General features: G+C 38.9%; 4 protein-coding genes across 7 annotated transcripts in view; 3 read left to right on the top strand and 1 right to left on the bottom strand.

Moving 5' to 3' along the window:
• Nucleotides 1-25: 25 nt before the first annotated feature.
• LOC148073724 (SIN3-HDAC complex-associated factor-like) lies at nt 26-8,505 on the top strand. The gene is made up of 6 exons (XM_087796739.1): nt 26-391; nt 3,131-3,258; nt 3,337-3,436; nt 4,392-4,515; nt 4,592-4,742; nt 5,909-8,505. Exons 2-6 carry the CDS (start codon nt 3,131-3,133, stop codon nt 6,243-6,245), a joined length of 840 nt encoding a protein of 279 aa, XP_087652865.1. The 5' UTR covers nt 26-391; the 3' UTR covers nt 6,246-8,505.
• Nucleotides 8,506-9,794: 1,289 nt separating this feature from the next.
• Nucleotides 9,795-11,799, top strand: kxd1 (KxDL motif containing 1). 2 transcript variants are annotated; one of them, XM_087797362.1, is made up of 5 exons: nt 9,795-9,930; nt 10,388-10,503; nt 10,755-10,907; nt 10,977-11,023; nt 11,097-11,798. In XM_087797362.1, the coding sequence occupies exons 2-5, from the start codon at nt 10,406-10,408 to the stop codon at nt 11,351-11,353; spliced, it is 555 nt and encodes a 184-aa protein (XP_087653488.1). In that variant the 5' UTR covers nt 9,795-9,930; nt 10,388-10,405; the 3' UTR covers nt 11,354-11,798. The 2 variants fall into 2 exon arrangements, with proteins under 2 accessions (XP_087653488.1, XP_087653489.1); XM_087797363.1 differs by having other exon boundaries at nt 9,804-9,935; nt 11,097-11,799.
• Nucleotides 11,800-12,303: 504 nt separating this feature from the next.
• Nucleotides 12,304-19,804, top strand: LOC148073722 (endoplasmic reticulum-Golgi intermediate compartment protein 2-like). Of its 2 annotated transcripts, XM_087796738.1 has the most exons (14): nt 12,304-12,623; nt 13,678-13,786; nt 13,872-13,918; nt 13,981-14,048; nt 14,117-14,157; nt 14,342-14,443; nt 15,655-15,747; nt 15,946-16,001; nt 16,059-16,157; nt 16,223-16,320; nt 16,388-16,550; nt 18,005-18,084; nt 18,723-18,833; nt 19,450-19,804. In XM_087796738.1, the coding sequence occupies exons 1-13, from the start codon at nt 12,518-12,520 to the stop codon at nt 18,822-18,824; spliced, it is 1,164 nt and encodes a 387-aa protein (XP_087652864.1). In that variant the 5' UTR covers nt 12,304-12,517; the 3' UTR covers nt 18,825-18,833; nt 19,450-19,804. The 2 variants fall into 2 exon arrangements, with proteins under 2 accessions (XP_087652864.1, XP_087652863.1); XM_087796737.1 differs by having other exon boundaries at nt 18,723-19,804.
• Nucleotides 19,151-26,216, bottom strand: part of magi2b (membrane associated guanylate kinase, WW and PDZ domain containing 2b) — a 99,444-nt gene continuing 92,378 nt past the window's right edge. Inside the window, exons 21-23 of one of the 2 annotated variants that reach the window (XM_087796734.1) lie at nt 24,320-24,458; nt 24,092-24,127; nt 19,151-21,905 (exon numbers count right to left, since the gene is read on the bottom strand). In XM_087796734.1, coding sequence (XP_087652860.1) covers nt 21,328-21,905; nt 24,092-24,127; nt 24,320-24,458 — 753 coding nt within the window. In that variant the 3' untranslated portion in view covers nt 19,151-21,327. The remainder of the gene's footprint in view (nt 21,906-24,091; nt 24,128-24,319; nt 24,459-26,216) is intronic. The other variant, XM_087796733.1, reaches the window with a different exon arrangement.

The raw sequence follows: 26,216 nt of genomic DNA, 5'->3' as shown, positions 1-26,216 counted from the left end.
GAGCCCCTGAAAAACCCTCCAGACGGACCATCTGGCGATCAGTAGTAAAAAGCGAAGGCCACGCCCCCCTGCTTACATTCTCCAATGTGCCATAGCAACCGCGGCCGAGCCCCCTGTTCCCGCGCAGCCTTCCCCTCCATATATGGTCTGCGGAGCGCTCACGCACGATGACGTAGGACGTCGTTTATGCAAATCTCTTGATTGAAGAAAAAGAAAAAAAAAAGCGCCTCTACTCCGACATGGAGGTGTGGGGGGCTGCGCATGCGCACCGGGCTCCACAACTCTCCAGTCCCGTCCAAGCAGCAGCAGACATCAACAAGAGAAGCGCTTTACTGATGCGGCTCCATCTTCCCACTTCTTCCCGTCATCTGCGCCCAAAAACAACAACAAGGTAAAACAATCTGACAACTGGCTTTTATTTATCTATGGGATCCTCCCGAGATTAATCGAGTTTAAATATGTTTTGAAGCGTAACAAAAAAAACACCGAGTTGACAGTATTTTATTTTCTTTAAAAAAAAGCCGCTATAGTTTGTGTTTAAGTCGCTAAAAAAATGCACTTTAAGTGCAATAAATTAAACGAAAGATGTTTTTTTTGGGGAGGTTTTGATCATTTTTTTGTGGGTTCGTACGAGCGTGATGTTGTGTGTTCGAGAAACACTCGGGTAAAGATATAAAGGTTCTGATCGTCCAAGTGTGTTTGGACCGCAGTGTGTGTGTGTGTGTGTGTGTGTGTGCGAGCACGTTTTTTAGCGCTGCGGCTGCTACATAAGCAAGTTGGAGGTCTCACGCCCACCCGGAGCACAGATGCGTCTGAGCATGTGGCCGCTGTCAACAAACACGCAACGCTTTTAAAAACTACAACTGCCCCCAAAAGAAGCCTCCGCGCGCTCGCTCCATGGTGTCCCAAAAAAAAACTAGTGAAGCGTTTTTCAGAAAAAAGCGAAACAGCCATTTTGACGCTGGTGGATCTAAGTTGGTGCACATGTCCAGTCTCTCTGGGTCGCGGAGTAACAAAGAGTAAAAAGATCAAATTACAAAAAAAATCGCATTTCCGTGTCCGCGTGCGTAACATTTTTAACAGTCTCGAGGTGTGTTTTAAGTTTGTTGAATCCGGGCGGAGGGTGAGAAGCAGCGGTGAGGAGGACAGTTGTAAAATGGGTGCGCAGTGAGCAGGTCGTGCCATGCTTCCCGCTGCCGGAGTGGGCGGTGAAGCTGGGGAGACTTTACACTTTCTTTCGATAAAAAAGGCCTCTATTATTAGCGGTTTGTTTTATTAAAGTGTCTGGAGTTGCTGTTGAGGTGTATTGTGACTGCTTTCACGCGGCTTTTTACAGTTTTGTCGCTACTAAAAGTGGGTTTTTTTTGGCTAGCAAATCGCATCACACCTCCTCCACTGCCTCCGCCTTTGAAGTGTGTTGCCATGTTGAGTTGCGTCACGTACTGTATTCTGCTGCAGAGATCGTCTCCTGGTGACAGAGGATGAACTCTGAGACAAAAATGTGTATTTAAAGAAATTAAGTTCTCGTTGTAATAAATGAAATATAAGTTCAGTTTAAGACAATAAAGAGGGGGAAGTTCCTTGTATTGCCTTTCCAAAATTAATTTTGCCAAGTAAATTGATATGATTTTTGGTTTTATTTATTCATCATTTCCCAACACACTTATTTTTTTTGTTAATTTAATTGTTGTTTTATTATTATTTTATTATAGTGACTTAAATCTAAATTACATTTTCTTTATTGTATTGTTTTCTGCCAGCAGTGTACAGACTTAAAACGAAAAGTATTTAGCAGAGCACTTTCCAAACAATCTTCTTCTTTGACAATAAATATTGTATTTGCCCATCTTGAATCTATTAAACAGAATCAAACTGACTCCTTCAAGAAACATCTTAAGACATTCTTATTGGTGCAGGTTGATTTTCTGGGACTCCTGTGTTCGTCTTATGTATCTTGAACTTTATATAGTATATTGTTTTAACTGTGTATTGTTTTTTGATCGTTAAAGCGCTTTGTGACCCTGGTCTAGAAAGGCGCTTTAGAAATAACCATTACTTACTTACTTACCATCACTATTTATCCACTTTAAAAACAAGACATGACAAAACTATTCTGGAATATGTTTAACCGAATCAACTAGTGGAAAACGGAGATAAAATGGTAAGAAGCAGTGAACACGTAACCGGTTTCAAGAATATCAATTTCTAAAAATGCTCTACACAGTGTCCGGATGGCCTCTAATTTTAGTGACTCTATATTTAAATGTATTTTATATATATATATATATATATATATATATTCCCCTTTTTCTTTATACATATTTCTGTGATTGAAAAAACTATTATTCATTCATTATTCATTGCATTCTGAATGTTATTTATATATTTTATAAATAGTAATTTAGGAATAATACTAGTAATAATACTTTATTTATTGCGTGAACATTTCATTTAGTTCTAATATGCCAACCCAATGAATGTAAAAGCGTTCTAACGTCTTTAGTTGGACACGTGTTATAAATCCCGGTCCGAGTGAGAGCTCTGCTGTGTCTCCTCTCCCTGGCACCGCACTGTCAGAAGACCCCGAGGATTGATGGCAAAAAAAAAAACAGTCTGGGGGGCGCGGCTCGCAGTTTTTGCCGCAGTTCGGCTCCACATGTGCTGTGTGGCGATCACATTTTGCCTAGCAACATGCATCGTACTACCCCTGCTCCACGCTTATTGCATGAGTGAGAACCACTTTGCCGGAGACTTCCAGATGAAACCCTGCTTTTTTCTAAAAACCGGCCGCATGCAGCTCCTGCAAGACCCCACCATGCTTCCTGCAGAGACCCCACCATGCTTCCTGCAGCACCATGTACAAGTGGGATGCGTTGAGTGTGTGAGAGCGCAGCAGCGTGGCGACATGATCTGTCTGACACGCTGTCTGTTGACCTACTTCCTCTCATGTGGGTCACAGACAAGAGATGTTTCAACCAAAAATCTCCCCCGACTGGATGCTTTGATGGTGCCAAAAGCACCGTAGATTTAGTCATTCTGAAGTGGTTCAATAAAAACACTGGTGGTGTCTATGAGAATGTAGGTCAAATGATGCAAAACAAACAAGAATTGTTGTTGTTTTTCCACGCAGATGTTTGGCTTCCACAAGCCAAAAATGTACAGGAGTTTGGACGGATGCTGCATCTGCCGAGCCAAGTCTTCCAGCTCTCGTTTCACGGACAGCCAGCGTTACGAGAAAGACTTCCGCAGCTGCTTTAGGTGAGAAGGCGGACACGTGGAGGCGACTATAACGTCTTTATATTTATTAATTAATTTGTTTTACACTCTGTGTTGCAGTCTGAGCGAAACACGATCCGGAGACATCTGCAACGCTTGCGTTCTGCTGGTGAAGAGATGGAAAAAGCTACCAGTGGGAACCAAAAAGAATTGGAACCATGTACGAGTGGGACTTCTTAATTGCTACATTTAGCAAAAAAACAGTTAAAACTAAGTGGAAAGTAAAGCCGGACGACACTTTGACCCTTTAAGAACACATAACTACTGCTTACAAAAACATGAACCAGAAAACTCTTAGTTTTAAAGTGATAAAATTCCACTCACCCTCATGTCGACTAAGGTGTAGAGAAGTTTCAGAGTAATCTGTGTATTTTTATAGGCAGAAATGGTCTTGAATGATACTCAATTTTCCTCTTTCCAAAAGACACACCAAAAAAAACTCCAAATACCTCAATACTGCTTGTCTTTAATTTTCCTCTTCTGTTTAATTGTCCCAAATGATTTTTTGTTTCAGTTTTTTTTGCAAAAGTCCAAATTTTAAGATTTTTCGTAGCCATTATCTGTGACAATGTGACAATGTGACAATGGGAACATCTTCTAAAACAATCTTAAATCAAAGACTTATTAAAAAGCTATTTGGAACCATTTCTCATGTTGGGGATAACATTTACAAGAAACATTGTGGACCAGCAGTGTCGAGGTATTTGGATTTTTTTGGATGGCTTTTTGGACTTCAAAAAGTGAGCCCCATTCATGACCTTTATACGCTAATGTACTGTTTACGAACCCCTAATGTGAATCCAAAAAGACACGGATAATTCTGATTCTACTCCTAACACATAGTTATCAAGAGGGGGAGGAGAAAATTAGTGACATTCTGGGAGACTTCGAGTCACATTACCATTTACCTTTTTAGTCCATAAATGCAACTCCAGTTGTAGACTGGGAGACAAATGAAGAACTGTCAATAAAAACATGTTATTGTGAACTCGGATCATCGTTTCAACTCTCGACCTCACATTTAAAACCATTCTAATCCATCTCTGCTGACACCCATCAAAGTGGATATCACCCTACTGTCTGGAATGATGTATTCAAATGTGTCTTTGCTCCAGGTGGTGGACGCCCGAGGAGGTCCCAGTCTGAAGATCACCTCCAGACCCAAGAAGTTGAAGACCATCTCCAAGAAAGCTCGTCCAAGCCAGATCAACCGGCTGCAGAGGGAGCTGAAGAGAATTAGTAAGCATCTTAAATATTCTGCTGAGTTTTTTTTTTTTAATGGTCTCGATCCTAACATTTAATGACTGCTCTGTAGACTCTGACGCCCACAGCACCACCTCCAGTGCGTCTCCAGCTCAGTCTCCCAGCTACAGCAACCTGTCCGATGATGGTTCAGACACGGAGCTCAGTCGTGGGTCCAGCCGCACACCTGTCTTCTCCTTCCTCGACCTCACGTACTGGAAGAGGTGAGAATATAAACTTCCATTTCACGCTCTCGCCGAGCTGTCAAACACAACACCTCAGTTACTACAGCAACTCAGAGAGGCCAGACTCCTCGAAGACACTCATTTACACCAATATTGGCATTTATTTATATATATATATATGTAATACCCTTTAGTCCAAAAATGGATAAAAACAGTTGATATAAATGTACTCACTTTTGTTCCTCCTCAACATCTTTTTAGCATTTGAAATATCATATAATTTGCAGTAGCAATCCAGAACTGACTGGCACAACATACTGCACAGAATGGCACGTTCTGCAATTCCATCATCTTTTCTTTTCCCCCGTTATCAACGTTTCTTGTGAACTGCTGTGACAACTTAAATCGCCCCAACGTGGTGAGGGTAAAGTTGAATCAAATAAAAATAAAATTTATTTGAAAACTAACAGTCACTCATAGTCAGACATACAAAAACTCCTTGGCTGAAATAATTACCTAGTCAATAATGTGTTTTTTAAAAGTATGAAAGTACTTAATTTCTGTGTTGTTATATTGAACGAAAACACGTTTGATTGTTGTTTTCGCAATGAATGGTTTAAGAACGTTTTATTAGTGTGTGAATAAACAAAGTGGAAAAAAGTTCATTGCTACTTTCCCAGCATCTGATTTGCTAACTTTTTAAATGACAGAACACAGGTTGGCTGGTACTTTGATCCATAGCTTAATTGCTGAAACGTAAAGAAGTAACGAAAAGTTAGCAGGATGGTATAGATGACTAGCTAATGGTGTTTAAAAGGGTGCATAAACCAAGATTACAACTGTATTTTTAACACGATCTGATTAAATAAATTAAAAACAAACCTATATAAACAATAACGATGTATAAAACTAAATAAAAATCTAGCCAATGGTAACCGCTGAAGTACAACGAACAAAACTAGGTATATTAGGAAAATATATAATTTTATAAATGCATAACTTACTAAACTAAACTAGCTTGCATCATTGCATTAACACGTTACTAGCTAGCCAATAAACAAATATTGAACTGCTATAAGCATATAACAAGCTAGCAACTGGTTAATATTGTGCTAGCTAGCGATGTATTTCTCCAAATGTTCTTGGATGACAAGCTTAGTCGTGCATGAGTTAACAAAGGTGTGTAATTTGTCTGCTCCCTTCAGGCAGAAGGTTTGCTGTGGAATCATCTACAAAGGCCGTTTTGGGGAAGTTCTCATCGACCCTCACTTGTTCAAACCCTGCTGCCGTAAGAAACAACAACAACAACAGCAGCAACAGCAGCAGCAGCAGCACGAGGAGGATGAAGACGAGGAGGAGGAAGACGATGAGGAAGAGGAAGAGGAGGAGGAGAGCCAGGTGGCTGTGTCTTCCCCAGTGATCCAACAAAAGGTGAAGGAAGTTCCAAGTTTCATCCAGCAGGCTGAGACTCCCCAGCTTTGTGTAACCATGACAACAGGTGCCACCAGGGCGGGGGCCATGGCTGAGGAGGAAGTTTGGTGAAATCTTTTCCGGTATCCGTTTACCTGACAGCACTTAAAAAAGAAACAGAAGTCGCCTCTTACGGCCTTCAATCATGAAGAAGTTTGGGAAAATGCTGGAAGTGTTTATTTCTCTAAAGTGGCAGCACATAAAGTCTTCTACTATATTTAATACTGTTCCGGTAACACTAGGGGTCCCGTTGCTCGGAGTGTCAACTGTAATCTCTGGGAAACCAACTTTTTACTTTTTTACAAAAGTTGACAAATTAATGACACTTTAATCAATACAATTATGAGGTTCATGATTGTTTTAAGGACTCACGATCTAACAAATGGATTGATTACCACAAAAAAGTCCTTTGTTTACAACACTGGCATTAAAAGTTTCTGATTCATGTGTCACTACAGCGGACACTAGTGTGTCATGCCAAACACTGATACAAATACATTTGTTTTCTGGCCATTGGGTCACCTTGACCCTGAGATAACACAAGGGATAAAGCCAAAAGCAAGATGGCCGACGGCCATGTCTAAATCATGACTGCGACTGATAAAAAAATTGAAGTAGATGATCATAATATGTGTATTAAAGGGTAAAAAGTGCTACTATAACACATATTTTAATGATGCATTTCTTTTTTGACGTCATTTAAATGTTTGTAATTTAATTCAATTCAATGAGCAATTTCTTGTAACATGAGATATGTGCAGCTGAAGTTGACTTCCCTTCGCAAGGGACCCCCACGTGTTACCAATGTACTTACTGTCCATTAGGCGGACGATCATCTGTGTTTGTTTTTGGTTGAAAGCTGGAGTTATATGCTGGAGTTATTTAAATTAAAACACATTCTGCACTGACACAAAAGAAGGTGCTACGCAATAACTTCACATTCTGGCGTAATCGTCAACGAGGTGGATTTTATTTAAGAATATAATATCAATATTACTCTAATACTATACAGTGCTTCTGTTTTGAGGGTATTTATGTCTGAATTTGGGGGAGAGAATGAAGCTCTGCAACGACGGGGCACAACGGCTCCTGTGTTAAGTTTGTGTTTGTAGACTGATGTTGCGTCTCTGTGTGTACATAAATGGATCCCCTTCTTAAAAAGGCCTATTCACAGCTTCAACAGCAAATACACCAGCCTTAATAATGTGTTACAGACAGTGCTAGTGTTAATTCTGGATTAGAAACGAGGGATAAAAAGGGACGGTAGCTCTATTCATTGTGGCCTCAGCGACACGTAGTGCATTTCTCGCATGAATGGCAAGGCCACTCATCCAAAAAAAAAAAGACCAAGTGATCTGATGCATGGGTCTTTCTAAATTGCATGGCCTTATACGAACTGTAAATTTTACTTTTATTTTTTAGGATCCGTTTTTTTAGGAGCTTTCAACTTATTTTTGTATGTAAAAATAAAAACAAATAAAAATGTCTTTGCATATTAATACCACAAAATACAACAGTCAAACATAATCGGTCTATTGTCACTCAGCAATATTGATATCAGTAATAATCACAACTTCCTGGTCAGTATATGGTTAAAAAACAAATCTTTATACTTGCTTAAATGATACGCCAATGCCTCTTATATACCACAAATGTGTTGTGATATATATCATTATTTTATTTATCAAACCTACGCCAAAGCACATTTAAATTCACACCAATATCATGCGATCAGTGCAGGTTTTCTATGGACACTTGTTGTTCCAGGTCGTGTTCGTCTGTCACGAGAAACACTAATGTTCATCCCTGTCTTGTTGTTTTCGGGTCCAATGGGTGTGTTATGTACATAGTGGGGTTGGGTGAGTCACATGGCTCTAATGCGGGTTCCATTATTTATTTAATTCATATTTATTTGTATCACTGCACCCCTGCTTAGAAGTGTAACACTATGAATTCTCTCCGTCTGAAGCCGAAGCAGGTTCAGTGCATCAGAAATCAACCTTGAATTATCGGTTGTTAATATTTGTGAAGTGCTGTTAAATATTTATTTATTCATCACTTGAGTTTTGTGCAGCTTAACTTATTCTCTGCCGCTGTTTTTAGAAATGTAGACTGAAATGACTGATGATTGCAACCAAACTGTACCTTCTTCTCTTTCTGCCTGTAGCTTAGAACCTTTTCCAAGACTCGTAGGAAACCAAACTGTAGACTTGCATGACACGTCGCTATGCATTTACTTTGCTTACCAGTTAGAAAAAGCTGTTTTGTATTTTTTATACATCATGTAACTTTTTTTACCGTTCCATTAATAAAAGTACTTTTGTGAATTTTACATGTGTTGTTGTTTATTGTATTGCTACTAGCTCTCAAGACAAGTTGGGGAGTCCAAATATAAGGTGACCCACTGTTGCTAATGTGTACATGATTCACGTGATTTGGACATAAAAAAATATATATATTGTCATCGTTTTATGAGGTACATTAAACAGTAGACCTGGAAGAAGTTGTATTTATTTTATTTTTTATATAAAGTGCCTTATCATAGCGAAGTTATCGAAACTTTTATCCATTTAAAATATCTGAAATTTGTGAAAAATATAATGCCTAAATAGATAGATAGATAAACTTTATTGATTCCTCTGGAGGTCTCCTTCAGGAAATTGTTTTTCAAGCTCACAGCAAGACAGATGATAGATTCATAAAACAAGAACAAGGTGCAATGAAAAGAAAGTGCAAGATGTAAAATGTACTTAGAAACATACTTGCAGTATACTTCTTAAGTACTAAAAGCAGTTATCTACTATTGTATCTAAATCCTTTAAGAAAAATCTTTCCTTTTTCTTAGTTCATAGTTGATATTTAGAAAAGGATCTGTTTAAAACAGTATATTTAGAAAGTATGTTAACATGTTTCTCTACATTTTATTGAGAGGAAATTGATCCAATATGTTTTTAGACTATACATAATATACAAATTAACACAATTTAGCTTTATTTTAGAGTAAAATGTTTTAAAATAATTAAATAAATGTCATTTTCTTCAAGAAAAAAGACAACCTTGCCTGAGGACTGCATATGAAGATTACATAACCAATCTCGGCCATGCACCATCCCTGGAGAACACACCCATTAATAATTAAAACGTTTATTCTTACTACCTCTTGTTCAATGGGTTATTAAATAACCAGTATAGACCATCTGCTGCTCACGATAGGGAAACACTTGGTGTTTATCATTAGCAAAGATTTTCCCAATTTTCATGTACATAAACCACGATGTCGAATAAGAAAACTCAGTTAATTCAATGTGTTTAAAGGTTTACGTGTAAAGCTATTTTTTTTAAATACTTTGAGACATTCGGAAATGTAAACTATATCATAAGAGCGATTAAAGTGGTTGATTTCAAGACGATTTGGTGCCTAAAGTGTATCCGCCTTGGATAAGTTATATTTAATATTATTTTTCTTTATATTATATTTTATAGAATTATGTATAATATTTATGAATAATATATAATAATTTGTAGAATTATATTTGTCGTCCACTTACGGATGTTTAACGTTTTTCCAGTTTGCGTTTACAAATAAAAATAACGTGACCGGAAGTTGTTATCACGTGACTGGAAGTTAACTCTGGGCGTATGTTCTTTATTTTTGTTTCATTTCCCGGCTCTCAGATGAAATCTTCTGCGTCTTCTGTGGTCGCTTTCGTTCAGTAAACTGCTCGGCGTCGTTACAAGAACCTTCAAGTAGTTTGTGGTGAGGTTTGTGCCTTTACTTTGCCGGTATTTTGATAGCTAGCGAGAGAGCTAGGTTGCTAAACATGGATGGATAAACTCACGAAATAATACATACAGCTGACATTTTGCAGATTCCTCTCGTTTTATAATAATGTTTAGATTTTCAATTCATCTATAATGTGTTTGGTAACTAATCGATATTGTGTTATTGTAATTATAATGTATCATTGTTATTATCATTACATTAATCAGAAAGTGACTCAGCTAATATCGCCGAGTCTTTTTCCTCATAAAGATGGTCTTTTTTATTAGACTAAGTCATGTTTTTATTGTTGTTTTATCAATACATGTTCATAGTAAACCGGTGTCACTATCACACCTTCCAGCAGTTGATGGTTTTGACCACCCATCGCTGAGGGTATTGAATGTCCAGTGATATTTTTTCAAATAGATTTTCTAAATACAAGCATTTGCAGCCCATCTAGATCTTCATCATGGTGGAGCCCACAGCCTCAGGTGTGTTCTGTAATCGGATGCTGAGCATGGTCAACTCGGAAGACGTCAACGCCATCATCCAGGCGCAAAGGCACATGTGAGAGAAGTCTTTTTATTTTAAGGGTTATATTTATTATATATGACATGATATCCGCTCGTCGAGTAACAGTAATAGAGTTGTATCTTAGGACAGACATTTTAGGCATAATGGTTTTGTAATTCTGTTATCTAAGTACTGTGAGGATGAAGAAGAAAATGAATAAACAAGGTATCAGCAATGTACATGAACCTAGATTATGCACCTGAACATCAGTAGGAAGGCTGACCATATTTTTGTACACTTGCCAGGCTCGACCGCTTTGAGAAAACCAATGAAATGCTCATCAACTTCAACGGCTTGTCAAACGTACGATTGCAACAAATGAACGAGCGTTTCCTGCTCCACACGCGCACCCTTGTAGAAATGAAGAAAGACCTGGACAGCGTCTTCAGGAGGATCAGGTAGTGGTCAAAAACAGAAATATTTTTTTCGCAACACGAACCAAGAATTATTTTTGTTTCCCCCACCAGGACACTGAAAGGAAAGATTGGTAAACAATACCCAGATGCTTTTAGTAGTAAGTATTTTTCTGTCATATTTTAGTCATCGCAACGCTTTAACTGGAATTGAGTTCCATTTTATTTCCCCAGATATTCATGAGTCGCCCACCTTGGAGGACGATGATGATGAGTTCGAGCCAGTCCATGCCAGTGTTGCTACAACTGCAACAACAGTCACTTCGGAGCAGAGCACAGAATCTTGTGACACAAGTCCAGATATTATCTCACCTGCTGTGAGCAGATGCTCCGATGAACTTTCTCAGGAGCCTCCAGACACGCCCACCTCGGACGCTGCAGACACAGCGGTCCTACAGGATGAGGGCCCGGACTCCGTACCAGCAGAGTAGATCCTGCCCGTCTTTAACTTATGTAGTCACATTTTTAATTGTATTTAAACTGCATGAACACAGTGATTGAGGAGATTACGTGTAACTTCTTTTAGGGATTCAAATTGTTCTAAAGCAGTTCTTCTCTTTTGAGAATCCATGTATTTACTTTTTATGTTTTTGATGGTAAATAAAATGTTTTATAAAAACAAAAATGCGGTTTGATCATTAGAACTCAAAAGTGCTCAACAAAGCCAAGAGTGTAATGGAACCAGCTTTCTGATGGTGTTGCTTTCACTGCCTGGTAAGATGCCATTCCTGAATGGCATTTAAACCATCTTTATCTGAATTGTTTAAGTATCTTCGTCCCAATTTTAAATTTGTTTTCCACACAAAATTCCACAACTCTCGCATTTTAACTGATCATCCAGTCTTTGGCCACCAAATAACGTATATGACTGTTTCATATTGTGTTTTTAAATTAAATTAAATTAATTTATATGTCATTTTATGGCAATGTCTCTTGTTTTATTTTAATTGTATAAATCTCTCCTTATTTAATTCTTATTATTTCTCATTTTTATGCCACCACAACAAATTCCTGTGTTGTGTTTACAACACTTGCAATAAAAGTTTTCGGATTCTGATTTAAAGTCTGTATGTTAACAACGCTATGGGGGAAAAAAAACCTTTTGCTTTGATTTTACTTTTTATTGGAATTAAAACTTTGCATTTAATTTTTTCTTGTATTCATTGCGCCAATATTTTAATATTAATTCATTAGCCCACTTTTAATGTATCTGAACTAATAAAGTATCTATCTATCTATCGATCTATCGATCTATCGATCGATCTATCTATCTATCTAAAAGGTGGTGTACCATCACTGGCCACAAGGTAGCGCTCCTTAAAAATGTTTACAGTTTTCTCTCCGCCCAGAGGTCAAAGTTCATTGATGTGTTCGTCATACATACACAAAGCAGGATCCAGCGCCGGATAATTCCATCTCTATTTTAAATATTTTTCTATCAACTTAAACGAAAACACGGAGGATAAAGAAGCACAAAGAAGACAATTGAACGTCTTTGGTTTATTTAATGCTTTTGTAAAGCTTTGTTTAAGCGACCAATGCGGTGGAAACGTTGATTCTAATGAAGAAGTGGATTGAGTGACAGCATCAAAAACATGAGGAGACTGACCAAGAAGAAAGCTCTGACGTTGGTCAAAGAGCTCGACGCTTTCCCCAAAGTTCCGGAGAGTTACGTGGAGTCCACAGCCACCGGTGGGACAGGTTAGTCCTCCTCGAACCCTGTGGAACATGAAACTATCTCAACATCTCAGAGGGAGAAATGTTCTTGTCACATGAACTATTCGTGTTTTGATCACATACTTCTCAATATTGAAAACATTTTTTTATTTACCAGAATCAGACTCTTTTTATTACAAATTAATGGCATACAAAAATTAACAATGAATACAAGTAAATAACAATCACTTAAATACTATTCATGATCCAGGAAGCAGGTAAAAACTGTGTTGTTGTTGTGATCTGTATCCATATCATGTTGCAACAGGGGGTCCCAGGTGAGACCTGGAGGGGGTTAAGGAGACACTGAATGCAACATTATGTGTTTAATATTTCTTTGTGTCAGTGTTTGCAGTGGCCAGTGTGGAGGTCAAGGGAAGGTCTCATAAATTTAAGTGCTGTTGAAAACAAAATGACGACACATTTTAGGTGTCAATTGGACGTCAATCATTGGAGGTGAAGAAGAAAGTGAGGACAAGTAGAGCAGGAATTTAACAGGAAGAATGATCATAAACCATCAACTGATTAGTTTCTAAAAACAAAACAGGATCAGGTTAAACAATGACACTTTCCATGAGCACTGCTTAAACACCCATTATCATTTTGTGCCAATACAGTTAATTTCACATGTATTTTGTCCTGCATTGTACATGAAAGAAAGTTCATTAGCTTTAATGAAGTTCTCTTGCAATCGTCATTGAAACGAGTGCTAAAATAATGATACTAAAGGCATGATGAGTATATATACTGTATATATATATATAAAAAACCCAGTAATAATAATAATAATAAAGTTGTGGTTCAACTACATTTAAATACATTTAAAATGTTTCTGATCTTGTGTATACCTTAAGAAAAAGAACATTATTTTCTTCTTAACCAGCTGTTGGTGAGAAGGATCACTGTATTTAACTACCTCAACTTCATTCTAATTAGTTTTCTCCTGCTAAGAAAATTCACAAATGCTTCTCAGAAATGCTTATTATTTTGAGTTTCTGTCCTTTTTATTTTATTCATTAACCGTCTCTTGTCTATTCAGTGTCTCTGGTTGCCTTCACGCTCATGGCCATCCTGGCCTTCCTGGAGTTCTTTGTCTACAGAGCGACGTGGATGAAGTATGAATATGAGGTGGACAAAGACTTCACAAGGTGAACGTTCACTGATGTTTTTCTTTAAAAACAATTTTGAAATCTATTTTCATTTAAACACCATCTTCTCCTTTTTTTCTTGCAGTAAAATGAGAATTAATATCGACATCACTGTGGCCATGAGATGTCAATGTAAGTGTGATGTTTGAGTACAAACTGATGATGAGATGTTTTCATCCTTTGTCTTTGTGCAGATATTGGTGCGGATGTTCTGGACCTGGCAGAGACCATGATTGCCTCTGATGGCCTGAAATATGAACCAGTAATGAATCAACAAATATGTTTGCTTCCATTGACGTCAGTGTTGATTATTTTAGTTTTTTTGTCCAGGTTCACTTTGATCTTTCACCGGAACAGAGATTATGGCACAGGTATGTTTGTTTAGTTGTTATAATGTTTTAAAATGTTCTATAACAATATTTGTTCTGAATGTGTTTTGGATTATGTAGAAATGTGTTTACGTCATGTTTCTTGATTCCTACTCTTATTCTTTTATCTTCGTCTTGAGGTGTTGAATTGTATCCTGCAAACCTGTCTTATTTATGCACCTGCCAGGACTCTTCTACACATCCAGGACCGTCTGCGGGTGGAGCACGCGCTGCAGGACGTGATCTTCAAAGCTGCCATCAAAGGAGAAACTCCTCTCAGATCTCAGCGGTGAACAATTTTATGATTTCTTCTTATTTAGTTCGATTCAATGTTTCATTTGAAATAAGAGATTAGACTCGAGTGTGGAATACACATCATTATTTGTTTATTTGTTATTTATTTCAAAATAAATACATTAAAATTAAAGAAACTTTGAAGAAACTAATCGTACAGTAATGACGTGACCTCCAACTAAACACTCTCAGACTGTCCAAGTCTGCAAACTTTAAAATATGATGGTAAGGTTTCCTAAATTCCTATACGCTTCTGTGTTAATCTTCTCATTGTATATTTATTATTTATTCAAATTTGAGGAAAAATACAACATCTCTAATCTACATTGAAGTTTTCTGTAGATTTGGAGATTTCCAAAGCAGAAGCAGAAGTTGTCTAGCGTCAAATAAGTCGATGTAATGACAGTTTTCTGGGCAAAATTTGGATTATTGTTCTTAAATTCGGTTTCAAAATTGCTAATAGTGGACATGGTTGTATTCGGGTTGAGTTCAACTCAATGCCAATACTCGATACCATTTTCGATAAAACAATGATAAAAAAAAATGAACGCCCGACTTTAAAATAAATCTTTTTATTAACAAGAAAATTGCAAAAAAAAAAGTTAAAACATCATGTAACAAACACCAAATACCACACACTTAATATGAATGATTTGAAAAAGTTGTGCTTAAAGGAACAGCAACTATGGTACAAGCTTTAGGTCTGAGGTAGTGAAAAATATTAATAAAAAAATATATATTTTAAGGTTATTGATAGTTTTCCAATGACTATCGTTGTAAAACATTTTAGTATTGCTTTTTTGAATTGTCTCCAACCTTTTTTGCATCGTGGACAAGTTTAGTGTTTGCATTATTTTCAATAAAATGGAAAAGAATTGCATGAAAAATACATAACACCATAATGCTGAGTCAGCAGGAGCCCATGGTTTGTTTCTCTGAAACAAGATTTATATAATTTAACTCCTTACTCACTTATTTTTTGAGTAAACCTAAACAAAAGCTGATTTTGATGAAAATGTTTAAAAGAAGAAATAAAACCTTTTTATGACCCAGAACTTGTGTAATTTTGGATAGAGAAAGAATATGGGTGTCCCCATTAGAAAATTAAATTAAATAAAAAATGAAAACAACTAATTTATCAACTGTTTCTCTTTGTGAAGGCCTGAATTTAGAGAAATGAAATGAAATCAGTTTCTTCTCCTCCAGAGATGGCGCTTTATCCGATTTCACCTCCTGCAGGATCCATGGCCACATGTATGTCAACAAGGTTGCAGGAAACTTTCACATCACAGTGGGCAAGTAAGTGTTGACACACGCATACACACACACACACACACACACAAACACACACACACACACACACACACACACACACACACACACACACACACACACACACACACACACACACACACACACACACACACACACACACACACACACACACACACAGGGATGATGGTTTTGTGTGTTTAACACTCGTGGTCCTCCACACAGGTCCATCCCTCACCCTCGAGGACACGCACATCTGGCCGCACTCATTAGCCACGACTGTGAGTTCACACAGGCCTCTTATAGATGAAGGGTTTGTAATGGTGTCTCCTCAACAGCTCATAACTTCTCTCATCGGATCGACCACTTGTCGTTCGGAGAAGCCATACCTGGGATCATCAGCACGCTGGACGGCACGGAGAAAATCGCTTCCGACGGTGAGTTCTGACACTTAAGTAATCAAGTTAATGTGGCCTCTTAACCTGGTCAACCACCTCTCCAGCAAACCACATGTTCCAGTACTTCATCACCATCGTCCCCACGAAACTCAACACCTACAAGGTCTCCGCGGACACGCACCAGTACTCCGTCACGGAGCGAGTAGGTCTCCCCGTCCAAGTGCTCTGTGGGTGACTTCTGGTTGTGACGTGCGTATATTTCCCCGCAGGAACGCGCCATTAATCACGCCGCCGGCAGTCACGGCGTCTCCGGAATCTTCATGAAGTACGACATCAGCTCGTTGATGGTCAAGGTCACGGAGCAGCACATGCCTCTCTGGAAGTTCCTGGTGCGACTGTGTGGCATCGTAGGAGGCATCTTCTCCACCACAGGTCTGTCACGTGTAAAGATGCCAGTGTTTAAAGGAAGATACGGAACATAGAGGAACCTGATGTCAACGATTCTACAGATAATTAAACTCAAAGAAAAAATGCCTCCTGAAAATAAAGACCGTGAGTTGTTAAACTTTTAATTATAGATTTATTAGTTTTTTCTTTTGAAGACTAAAAATAAATAGTATCCAAAAAAGCAGATCATTTTCAATAAAAGCAGATTTAAAAGTGAAGAGATTTTCGTGGTGTTGTTGTGTACTTAATTCTAGATTAAGGGAAAAAAAATAAAAAATAAATATATATATTAAACAGTCAGACTCCTGCGATTTAGACGGCTAAAGGATTTTGATTGAGTTTGGTGTCTTTATCCTGTACATCAGCCTTTTGAATGTCGTCAATGATTTGAGAGGTAAACAGGATTTTATCAAGTGAATCATGCTGAAGAAATCAATAAAATGTTTTTACCAAGTGACATATAAGTCAATAAAATGGTGACAAATGGGTCTTTAAATGCATCGCAAAAGCATTAAATGAATCCAGCACTATTTCAAAACGTAATCAGTTTTCTACTGTAAAAAGTACAAACCTTGTAAAAAGAAGAATTTGCATTTCAAGCCTCATGAAACGACTCTTGTGGTTTATGAGTTGATGTATTTGGCAGAGAGCTATTACACCGATCAAACTTTGATGACGTGTTATTCACCCCATTTCACATAAGTTTATTTTCTCTCCCAGCTGTCTGATTTCAGAGGAAGAAAACTGCAACAAACTCCCTAAAAGCAACTCATAAATAAGTTATAAATACAGCCCATTACAAAACTGCATCACTAACGAAGCCTGGATTAAGTCCAAAACTGTTTCTGGCTAACAGCAGAGAAAACTTTTCTTAAAGGCTCGTGGTATATATGGACGTCATAAACTACTGAACCTACAGGATTGTAGTTCCATAGAACTAAGAGTCTGCTTTGAGTTCAATTATTACTACTACAGAGTAATGAGTGAAACCAACATAAATGTTTAAAAGATACATGCGTTTAAATTTATTTAACCCTCCTTAAGTCACCGTTGATATAATTATATTATAACTTTTATGATATAATAATCGTAAACGGATGTAAACATTTGTTCGAACTGCCTGCGGTTTGGTTCATTGACCGCCAGGTGTCCTCAGTGAGCAGTATTACAGAAAATTAATTTACAGTTAACAGTTTTTAAAACAGAAGAAGAAAAAAAGGAAGCGATCTACGACGCTAATTTGTATTATATATTTATAAATTAAAAACACTCATTAAATTAGTATATATATAATAGTTATTTCAATGCAGCTAGATAACCAGTTTTAAACTAGTGAGACCAATACTATGTGTTATTAAAAAGTAATAAGTGGTTCATTGTTGCCATTTAATATGTGAATATTTACGTTAATGGTTGCATTAACGAAAACTCTCCTGCAGGAATGCTTCACGGGATGGTCGGCTTCCTGGTTGATGTTGTTTGCTGCCGCTTCCAAGTCGGAGTTTACAAACCACTGACGGTGAGTTTACACAGTTTTAATATCATATTATATTAAGTACCACTTAAGAATAGAATAGGAAAGATATATTTTATTTATACATAGGGGAGTCGGGTGATATCCATCCTTTATTTTATTTACGTGTACGTGCACAAATGATAGTTATGACTTTTTGCACACATTGTGAAATCAATATATAAGTTGATATTTTGAGTTTCCACAATAAACTTGCAATTGCAACATTTTTGCAACCTCTATTTTTAATGCACTGTGGCTGTACTTAAAATGACAACTGTCTTGTCTCCCATTCTCTAAACTTGAAGTCATAAAATACTCAAATGTCCATAAACAATTTAACAATTTCAACAATTTCCCGAAGGAACCCTCCAGATGGATCAATGAAGTTTTTATCTATCCATCTATAAAACTCGGCCATAACTGCCATGTTGACATTTACTTAATATTATTATTTTATATTTCTAATCAAATCTTTTTGTGACTCAATATTTGAATTTCAGTGTTTATTGTAGGTTTTTTCTTTTTGAAAGGAGCCATTAATCCTACTTTATCCTCATCTGAATACTCCTGATACTGAACCACTGCGACGAGACAAATAACAATTTAACTTATGATAATATTTTGCTCTTCTCCACTCTCAGGAGGATCCTATGAAAGCACCAGAGGAAAGTGAACCTTCAACCCCCACAGAAATCCACAGCGAGCCAGTAGACATAGGCACACAGCTGACTGTAGAGCAGTGATAGTTAAAAGTGAGTATTTTTCAAGGTTTTAAAAAAGTACCAGGGGATAAAAATGTGACTCAGAGTTGAGGAACTGTAGCAGAGTCCATCTAAGGTTCTGTCACTGAAAGCCGCATCATGAAGATTAACGCAGGTGGAGTTAAGTTCCTTAGTGAGCGCTCGAGCGTGTAAACATCAACGTCAGGATTGTTAAAGTCACATCTTTGGGGGAAAAAAACATCTTACACTTTTCTACAAATGGGCTTCTGGTGTCACTAACGTGCCTCGGCCGGGATGATGGTTGGGCTCCAATAAAAGCAGGTGTTTCTCGCTGAATGAAAAGAGTGTTTTACACCATGTCAAGAGTTTATTTGACAGTATTTCAGAATATCTTTCAGTAAACAAGGTTTTTGTTTTTTAGCAAAATGTAATATATCAGCACTGTTGCATTTCATAAAAATAGTTGTTCACGTCTTTGAAACTACAGTATCAATGATACAGTAAACCATATTTGTAGGAATACAGCTGTACAGGGTGAATAGTACACAATGAACACTACACACGTACACTTGATCTCGATGGGAGTTTTCAACGTGCCGTCCTTTACATGATAAAGTTTTTTTTATTTTTTATTCTTTACAAAAAGATCACTCACAACAGGCAGGGCGGGGACTACGCTTTCTCCTTCTTTGAACGCACCATGAACATCTGCAGCCCAGAGGCAACTTCTTATTCTCCACCAGCTTTAAGATCTTCTTTCCACTGTTGCTCGCCGACATCACGTCCACTGTGGGTTCTTCGTCTCGGCCAATCCGTGAATGACTCTTTCTTTTTCTTCTTTTTTCAACGGAGCACAAACAAAAGAGTATAAATGTAGAGGTGTTCATGGAGACCACTGGACTTCTGAAAGATGCTACAGAACCATCTGATTTCACTGGCCTGGATTTAAGAGGCTGTATCTTTGGTGGAAGAGCAGAAATGCTGATTATTGATTTTTTTTTTTAAAGACATTAAACTGGATTAGTTTAACTGCTTGTCTCTCGTGGATGTTGGAGCTCATTATAGCAACTATAACGTGACTTTTTCCCATGTATTATTTGACAAATTGGTGCATTAAAGAAGTGTTTTTTTTTTCATATCCACACGTACAATAGTGTCGATAACATCCCACCTGTGCCTCGTCTCATCCGGGGAATCATTGCCAAGCGAGCAAACGGGACAAAAAATGTTTTTATCACTTTAAAAACCAATCTTGATTTCCACGGAAGATCTCTGGACAGGCACGCCCCCTAAAGGATCCCTGCGAGCGTGAAGCGCTAATGCGAGGGACTCATCATTCCCAAAATACTGATCCCAAAAACTGCTCGTCAACGCAGCACGGCCACACCGGGACGAACCCCCGGTTAAGACAAAATGGTTCCACTCTTGAATCCAGGGGTTGACGACGATGACGAAGAAGACATGCGGCGTGATTGAAAGCAAAACTGATTATGATGATGATTGTTGAACGTCCACCGATCTGCTGAGCGATGAGGCCCCGCGGCTACATTTGATCGCCCGCCTTCAAACACCAGCAGGAGTCGAGGGCCATCACTGACTGTAGAGAAGCTGTACGGCTTTAGTGCATCGAGCCGACCGACCATGCAGTTGCTGATATGCGTGTGTGTGTGTGTGTGTGTGTGTGTGTGTGTGTGTGTGTGTACGGTCAGTAATACTGGTTCTGCATTCAATTCCCCAAATGAATGGCAACAGCTCTGCATTAGTTTGAGTAAGGCACTCAGCCCCACCTTCAACGCCGTCGCCCTCCACACCGGTGCCCCTCCCCCACAGTGACGTGGTACACGTAGCACAGTAAAAGGCATAAATGGGGGGGCGGGGGGGGGGGATCAGGGGTACAAAAACGGGTGAGTTTTTCGGTTAAATGAATACAGATTAATACTTTTTTTTTTTTTGTTTTCTCCACAATGACGGCGAGGTTGATGCTTCAAGTGTTTCTCGCTAAGACAACGGTTCCACCTGTAAAAAATATCCCACTGTGGCGTGAGATCCCGTCACGCCATGTTGGTTTATATCCATGCACAGGACCCGCCGCCTTGCTCAAGAGGTCCAGGGGTTTGCGCTGTCCGTTGATATGTAGTCGAGGGCGGTGAAGGAACCGATACGTGTCTCGTGTGTTTGTTTTTCTTTTCGTACGTTTCTACGACACCTGGACCCGCTGTACACTGGCTTCACATCTTTACAAATATTCCCAAAATATGTTGGTCAAGACGTCGTCCTCGCAAGGGAGTGAAGTAAATATCGGGAGACGTGAGGTCCCCACAGATGCTCCAGAGTCGGGGGGACCCTAGGTGTGGAGCATGAGAGGGGGAGGAACACGTCGGGTGTGGGGGAGGGGGGGGGGGGGGGTGGAGCAGCGAGTCCAGGCTGCTCTGCTCTTTAAGGTGGTGGGTGCAGTTGTTGCCTCGCGCCTCGCACGTGATCCAGAGGAAGATGCGAGATGGAGGGATGATCCGCGAGGTTCCGTCTACCTGCTGACCGTGGAGGTCCAGGACCGGAGCGTGCCGGGGAGTTTGTCGGCCCCCGGGATGTTCCAGGGTCCGGGGGAGACGGCGGTGCTCCTCGCCGGGGGGGTCTCTGTTTTGGAAAGGCAGCAGTTCCCGCCGTAGCCACCGGGGCGCTCGTCCTCTCTGGACGGCGGACCCCTGGGTCTCTCCTGGAGGCCCACGTGTCCGTCCACGCCGACGCCCGCCGCCGCTCCATTCACATCCCAGCGAGTCAGAGTCTTTCTGTCCGAGCAGGGCGAGCCGCACTCCCTCGGCATCCTCTCCGCAGCCTTGCTCAGCGGTCGCTCAGAGTCCGGCGCACCAGCCCCCTGCTGTTGGGTGGACCTGCCACCTTTGACCCCCTTGAAGGAGCCGTGGTCTGTGAGCTGGGGAGCGTTGTCGGTCATGCACACCGTGGCCTCTAGAGGGAGCTGATGAAAGGAGGAGTCGAGGACCGAGGCTTGATGGGATGAAGGGAATGTGTTGGGGTGGGCGTCAAGGGTCACTTCCTGCAGGGCAGAGTGGATGGTAGAAAAGGAATCCCAGTGGCCGCCACAGTCTGCTGGAGGAGAGAGAGAGTGAGGAGGACGGAGACGGAAGAAGGAGAGACTCACAGCCCAGCATGCACAGGCAGACGCTGAAGAACCTCAGAACACATAATAAAATAAAACCACAAAAAACATCAGCATGCAAATGTGTCACCACTACACAACACATTACACACTCCACTGCACAAGACTCATCAAGTTACACATGTTCTTCTAAACACACTGACGCTGCACTTTTACCGTGTTGATAAACTGTCGTCGACTGAGAGACACATCAGTGATGTCACCAGACTGGCAACACTTATTGAATCACACATTGTTGTCAAGACCCTTATGATGCTGTTGTCGTTTTTTTGTTTGGACAATCAAAGTTGTGTGTTAATGCTGAGGTATTGTTGACACTTTTGGTTTTGGTAAGAAAATGTTGAATTATTACATAATTGTGTAATTACCGATATAAAGTAGTGTTTATTTTGAGTGGTGCTACTTAATAACAATGTCATTACACATGGTACAATATGATTTTGCTTCTTATATGATACATATTTCATTGAATATACAGCAATATAACACAGTGGTATATAAAACCGATATTTAATTGAATGTGTAATTATAGACTAGTATGTAGGCCAGTATATTTAACAGAATTGTATATTAGCCAGTGTGCTAATACAGAGTAAGTAAGTAAGTAAGTAATTTGTATTAATATAGTGTTATATTAGCACACAGTGGTATATTACATCATGTGCAGTACACTGTGTTATTATAGAGCAGTATATTACATAACAAGTTATTACAGGGTTGGTTGGTAGCAAGGATGTTTTTTACAAAATAGTACATTAGATAGTTTGGTATATCAAATAGCTCTTATTTACGACTGCTATAATAGCTAGCATGTCATTACAAAATGGTATATGTGGCATATAAGAGTAGTATATACGATAGCATGATTATTAGCAAGTAGTATATAAGCTAATATTAGCTCGTATTAATAACAGAGTGGTATATTAGCATGCTAATTATTACATTGCGCTATGTTAGCTACAATGTTATGACAGTATCGTGTTAGCTAGCTTGTAATTACAGAGTGGTCTATGTGGCATACAAGAGTAGTATATCAAATAGCATGATATTAATAAGTAGTATATAAGCTAGCATTAATTGGAGAGTATAATTACATGCCAGCTAATATACCAGAGTAGTATATTAGCTCGTATGAATAACAGAGTGGTATATTAGCATGCTAATTATTACATTGCGCTATGTTAGCTAAAATGCTATGACAGGGTCGTATTAGCTAGCTTGTAATTACAGAGTGGTCTATGTGGCATACAAGAGTAGTATATCAAATAGCATGATATTAATAAGTATTATATAAGCTAGCAGTAATTGCAGAGTGTAATTACATGCAAGCTAATTTAGTACAGTGGTATATTAGATAGCATGTTATTACAGAGTATTATATTACCATCCATCCTATTAGTAGTATATAGCTTGTATGAATGACAGAGCGGCATATTAGCTAGCATTGAGCAATATTTATATAGTAGTATATTAGTTTGCATGTTATTACATAGTCGTATATTATCTAACATCGAATTCCAGAGTAGCATATACTTGCTAGAATTAAATACACGGTAGTATATTAGCCTGCTATCACACAGTGGTATGTTATCTAACGTCTATACATATATAAATAATTCCAGAGTAGTATACTATCTAGAATTAAATAAAGGGTAGCATATTAGCTAAAATATATTACAGAGTAGCATATAAGCTAGCCAGTCATTACAGAGTGGTATATGAATACAATGTTATTATTAAGCACATTGTTGTCATGTTTCTAACATCGCTTCGACTTTAGGTGCTTTAAGCAATGTTCTAGTGATTGTGTGTCATCATACGATTGTGTACTTGTGTAGACGTGTAGAATGATTAGTGTGGAGATGTGATAGAAGGCAGAGAAGCGATCATTTGCTAGTTGTTGTTACTGCTTAGACTCACCCAGACATATACTTATTTTTAGTGACGTGCTGGAGAGAAATTGCTGGTTCAAGATCAGAGCGTATAAATACACAACGTTCCATTCACTCTCATTCACAGAAGTATGGAGAGAGAGAGAGAGACATGCAATTTCCACGAACCGTGTCTTTAGAGTGGCCCATTAGGAAGAAATAGGGGGAGCTTAGTGTGTCACCTTTCATGCACATGGAGAGGTTGGAAGGTACCAATCCTGAGGGAAGGCAAGTAAAGAGCCTATACCATCATTACACTTCTGGACTCTGCACATGTGTGTAAAGACAACTGGAGTACAGGGAGGAGGGAGCAGGGGCGAGCGTCAGAAGTCAATGCAGAGAGATTAATACAGTTAATGAGTTAATGGAAGAGAGAGAGAGAGAGAGAGGAGGAGGAGGATTGAACCCACCGTACTCGGGCACCTGCCCTGTTCCTCTCTTCAGCAGCAGCCTGACCCGCCGGCCGCCCGCCTTGATGAGTTCGATGGCGCGAGCATGAGTCATGTCCCGGGTACTGTCCCCGTTGATCTCGATGATCTGGTCGCCCACCTGGTCAGCACACACACACACACACACACACACACACACACACACACACACACACACACACACACACACACACACACACACACACACACACACACACACACACACACACACACACACACACACACACACACACACACACACACACACACACACACACACACACACACACACACACACACACACACACACACACACACACAGGTCACTCTTTTGTCGGCGCTTATTTGCTGAAGAATGAAGGTTGCACACCAGGTGTTGGTTCTTCACCATTCACTTTGAACTCAATCAACCTCTGATACTATCATTTTTAGGAACCATGTAAGAAGTTTGATAAGAATCCTTCAGTGTTTCCTCGTTTATTTTGGGGGGTTACCTTCTGAAACCCACGCAATAAACAAAATCCAAGAACAAGTGAACATTTTTTCAATAGTTTAAATCAGGGGTGCTCACACTTTTTCGCTTTGTGAGTTACTTTTATAATTGTCAAGTTCAAAAGACCTACCTTTATCAAATTTCAATGTAAGTAAGTACATGCTTTACTCAATGAATGGACTGATAATCAGTCATGATGGAAGGATGTGTGGATTTAATCATCTTCATATAAATGCTGACTTACATAAATAACTAGAGTCAGTCAGTGAGGAGCATATTTCCTCATAAGAAGATACTTTTCCTCTGAGAGTAACTTCCAAAAATGTCCATGAGACCTGGTCTTAAGCTCAGTGTCAGCCTGTGTTAAATCTCATCCTCCACTGCAGACAAGTTCAGACTCATATGCACTAAGAATTGCATTTCCTACTGAAAATGGTCATTCATTCGAACCAAAATGGTCCACAAAAAATATTCAGATGTAAGAATCTGTGCGTGACACGAATTCAAGCCCTTTTCTATGTTCATCAAAATCAACAAAGAATTCAGACGGGTTCATCCCTTTCCATGCCTCCATTTCAATATGTCGATCATATTTAAATGAAGCACAAGACTTAAATTTCTCCATTTCTGTGATCATGAAAAAACAAAAACAAATGAAAACATGAATTCAAACTAACAGTTTATATTTGTTAATTTTAAACATGTCTGATTTGAATCACACTATTGTAAATGAGTTCAGATGTGCTCCAGTGTAAATGTTTATATTTTACACACACGGTTATTAACAAGAATATTGAATTAACAGAGGCGACCACTGGATTATTTAAATTTTAAAACATCTTCAGATGAAGTTTAACAAGAATAAAACTGTTCATCACTATCTTCACATCATCATCGCTTTGTCTGATCGTCTCCGAGCGTCATTAGAATGTGTGGCTCACCTGCACACACCTGTTTAACGTGTTTGAGTTTGAGCGTATTCTTATTATATTCATGAGATAAAGGTAATTTACAAATAGTCAATTGTGTTTAAAGGAATTATACTCGATCACGTGATCACATGAGGAAAACCAGCATTTGTTGCGCTTTCATTGGAACCTGCAGCTTCACTTTGATGGAACTGACGTCATGTATCTGTGACTCTCTAGAGAAGAACCTGAAGCGATCAAACACGCATTATTTTGTTCGATATATTATTTTAAAAAAAAACAAGCTTATAATTGTATATCGTTTTTCTGAATTGCGTAAAATGATGGGAATGTCGGGAAGTCTGCACGTTTTGCTCTTTTTATTCTCGATTCATAAACTTTGCAGTGCTGGAAGAGGCGGGAGCTCAGAATTGTCAACCAATCGGTGCAATAACCATTTGATTGACATGCACAGCAG

Source organism: Callionymus lyra, chromosome 8 (genome assembly GCF_982586985.1).
Source record: "Callionymus lyra chromosome 8, fCalLyr1.hap1.1, whole genome shotgun sequence".
Classification (NCBI taxonomy): Eukaryota; Metazoa; Chordata; class Actinopteri; order Syngnathiformes; family Callionymidae; genus Callionymus; species Callionymus lyra.
Note: the sequence above shows the minus strand (reverse complement) of the source record. Positions and strands in the feature narration are given on the sequence as shown.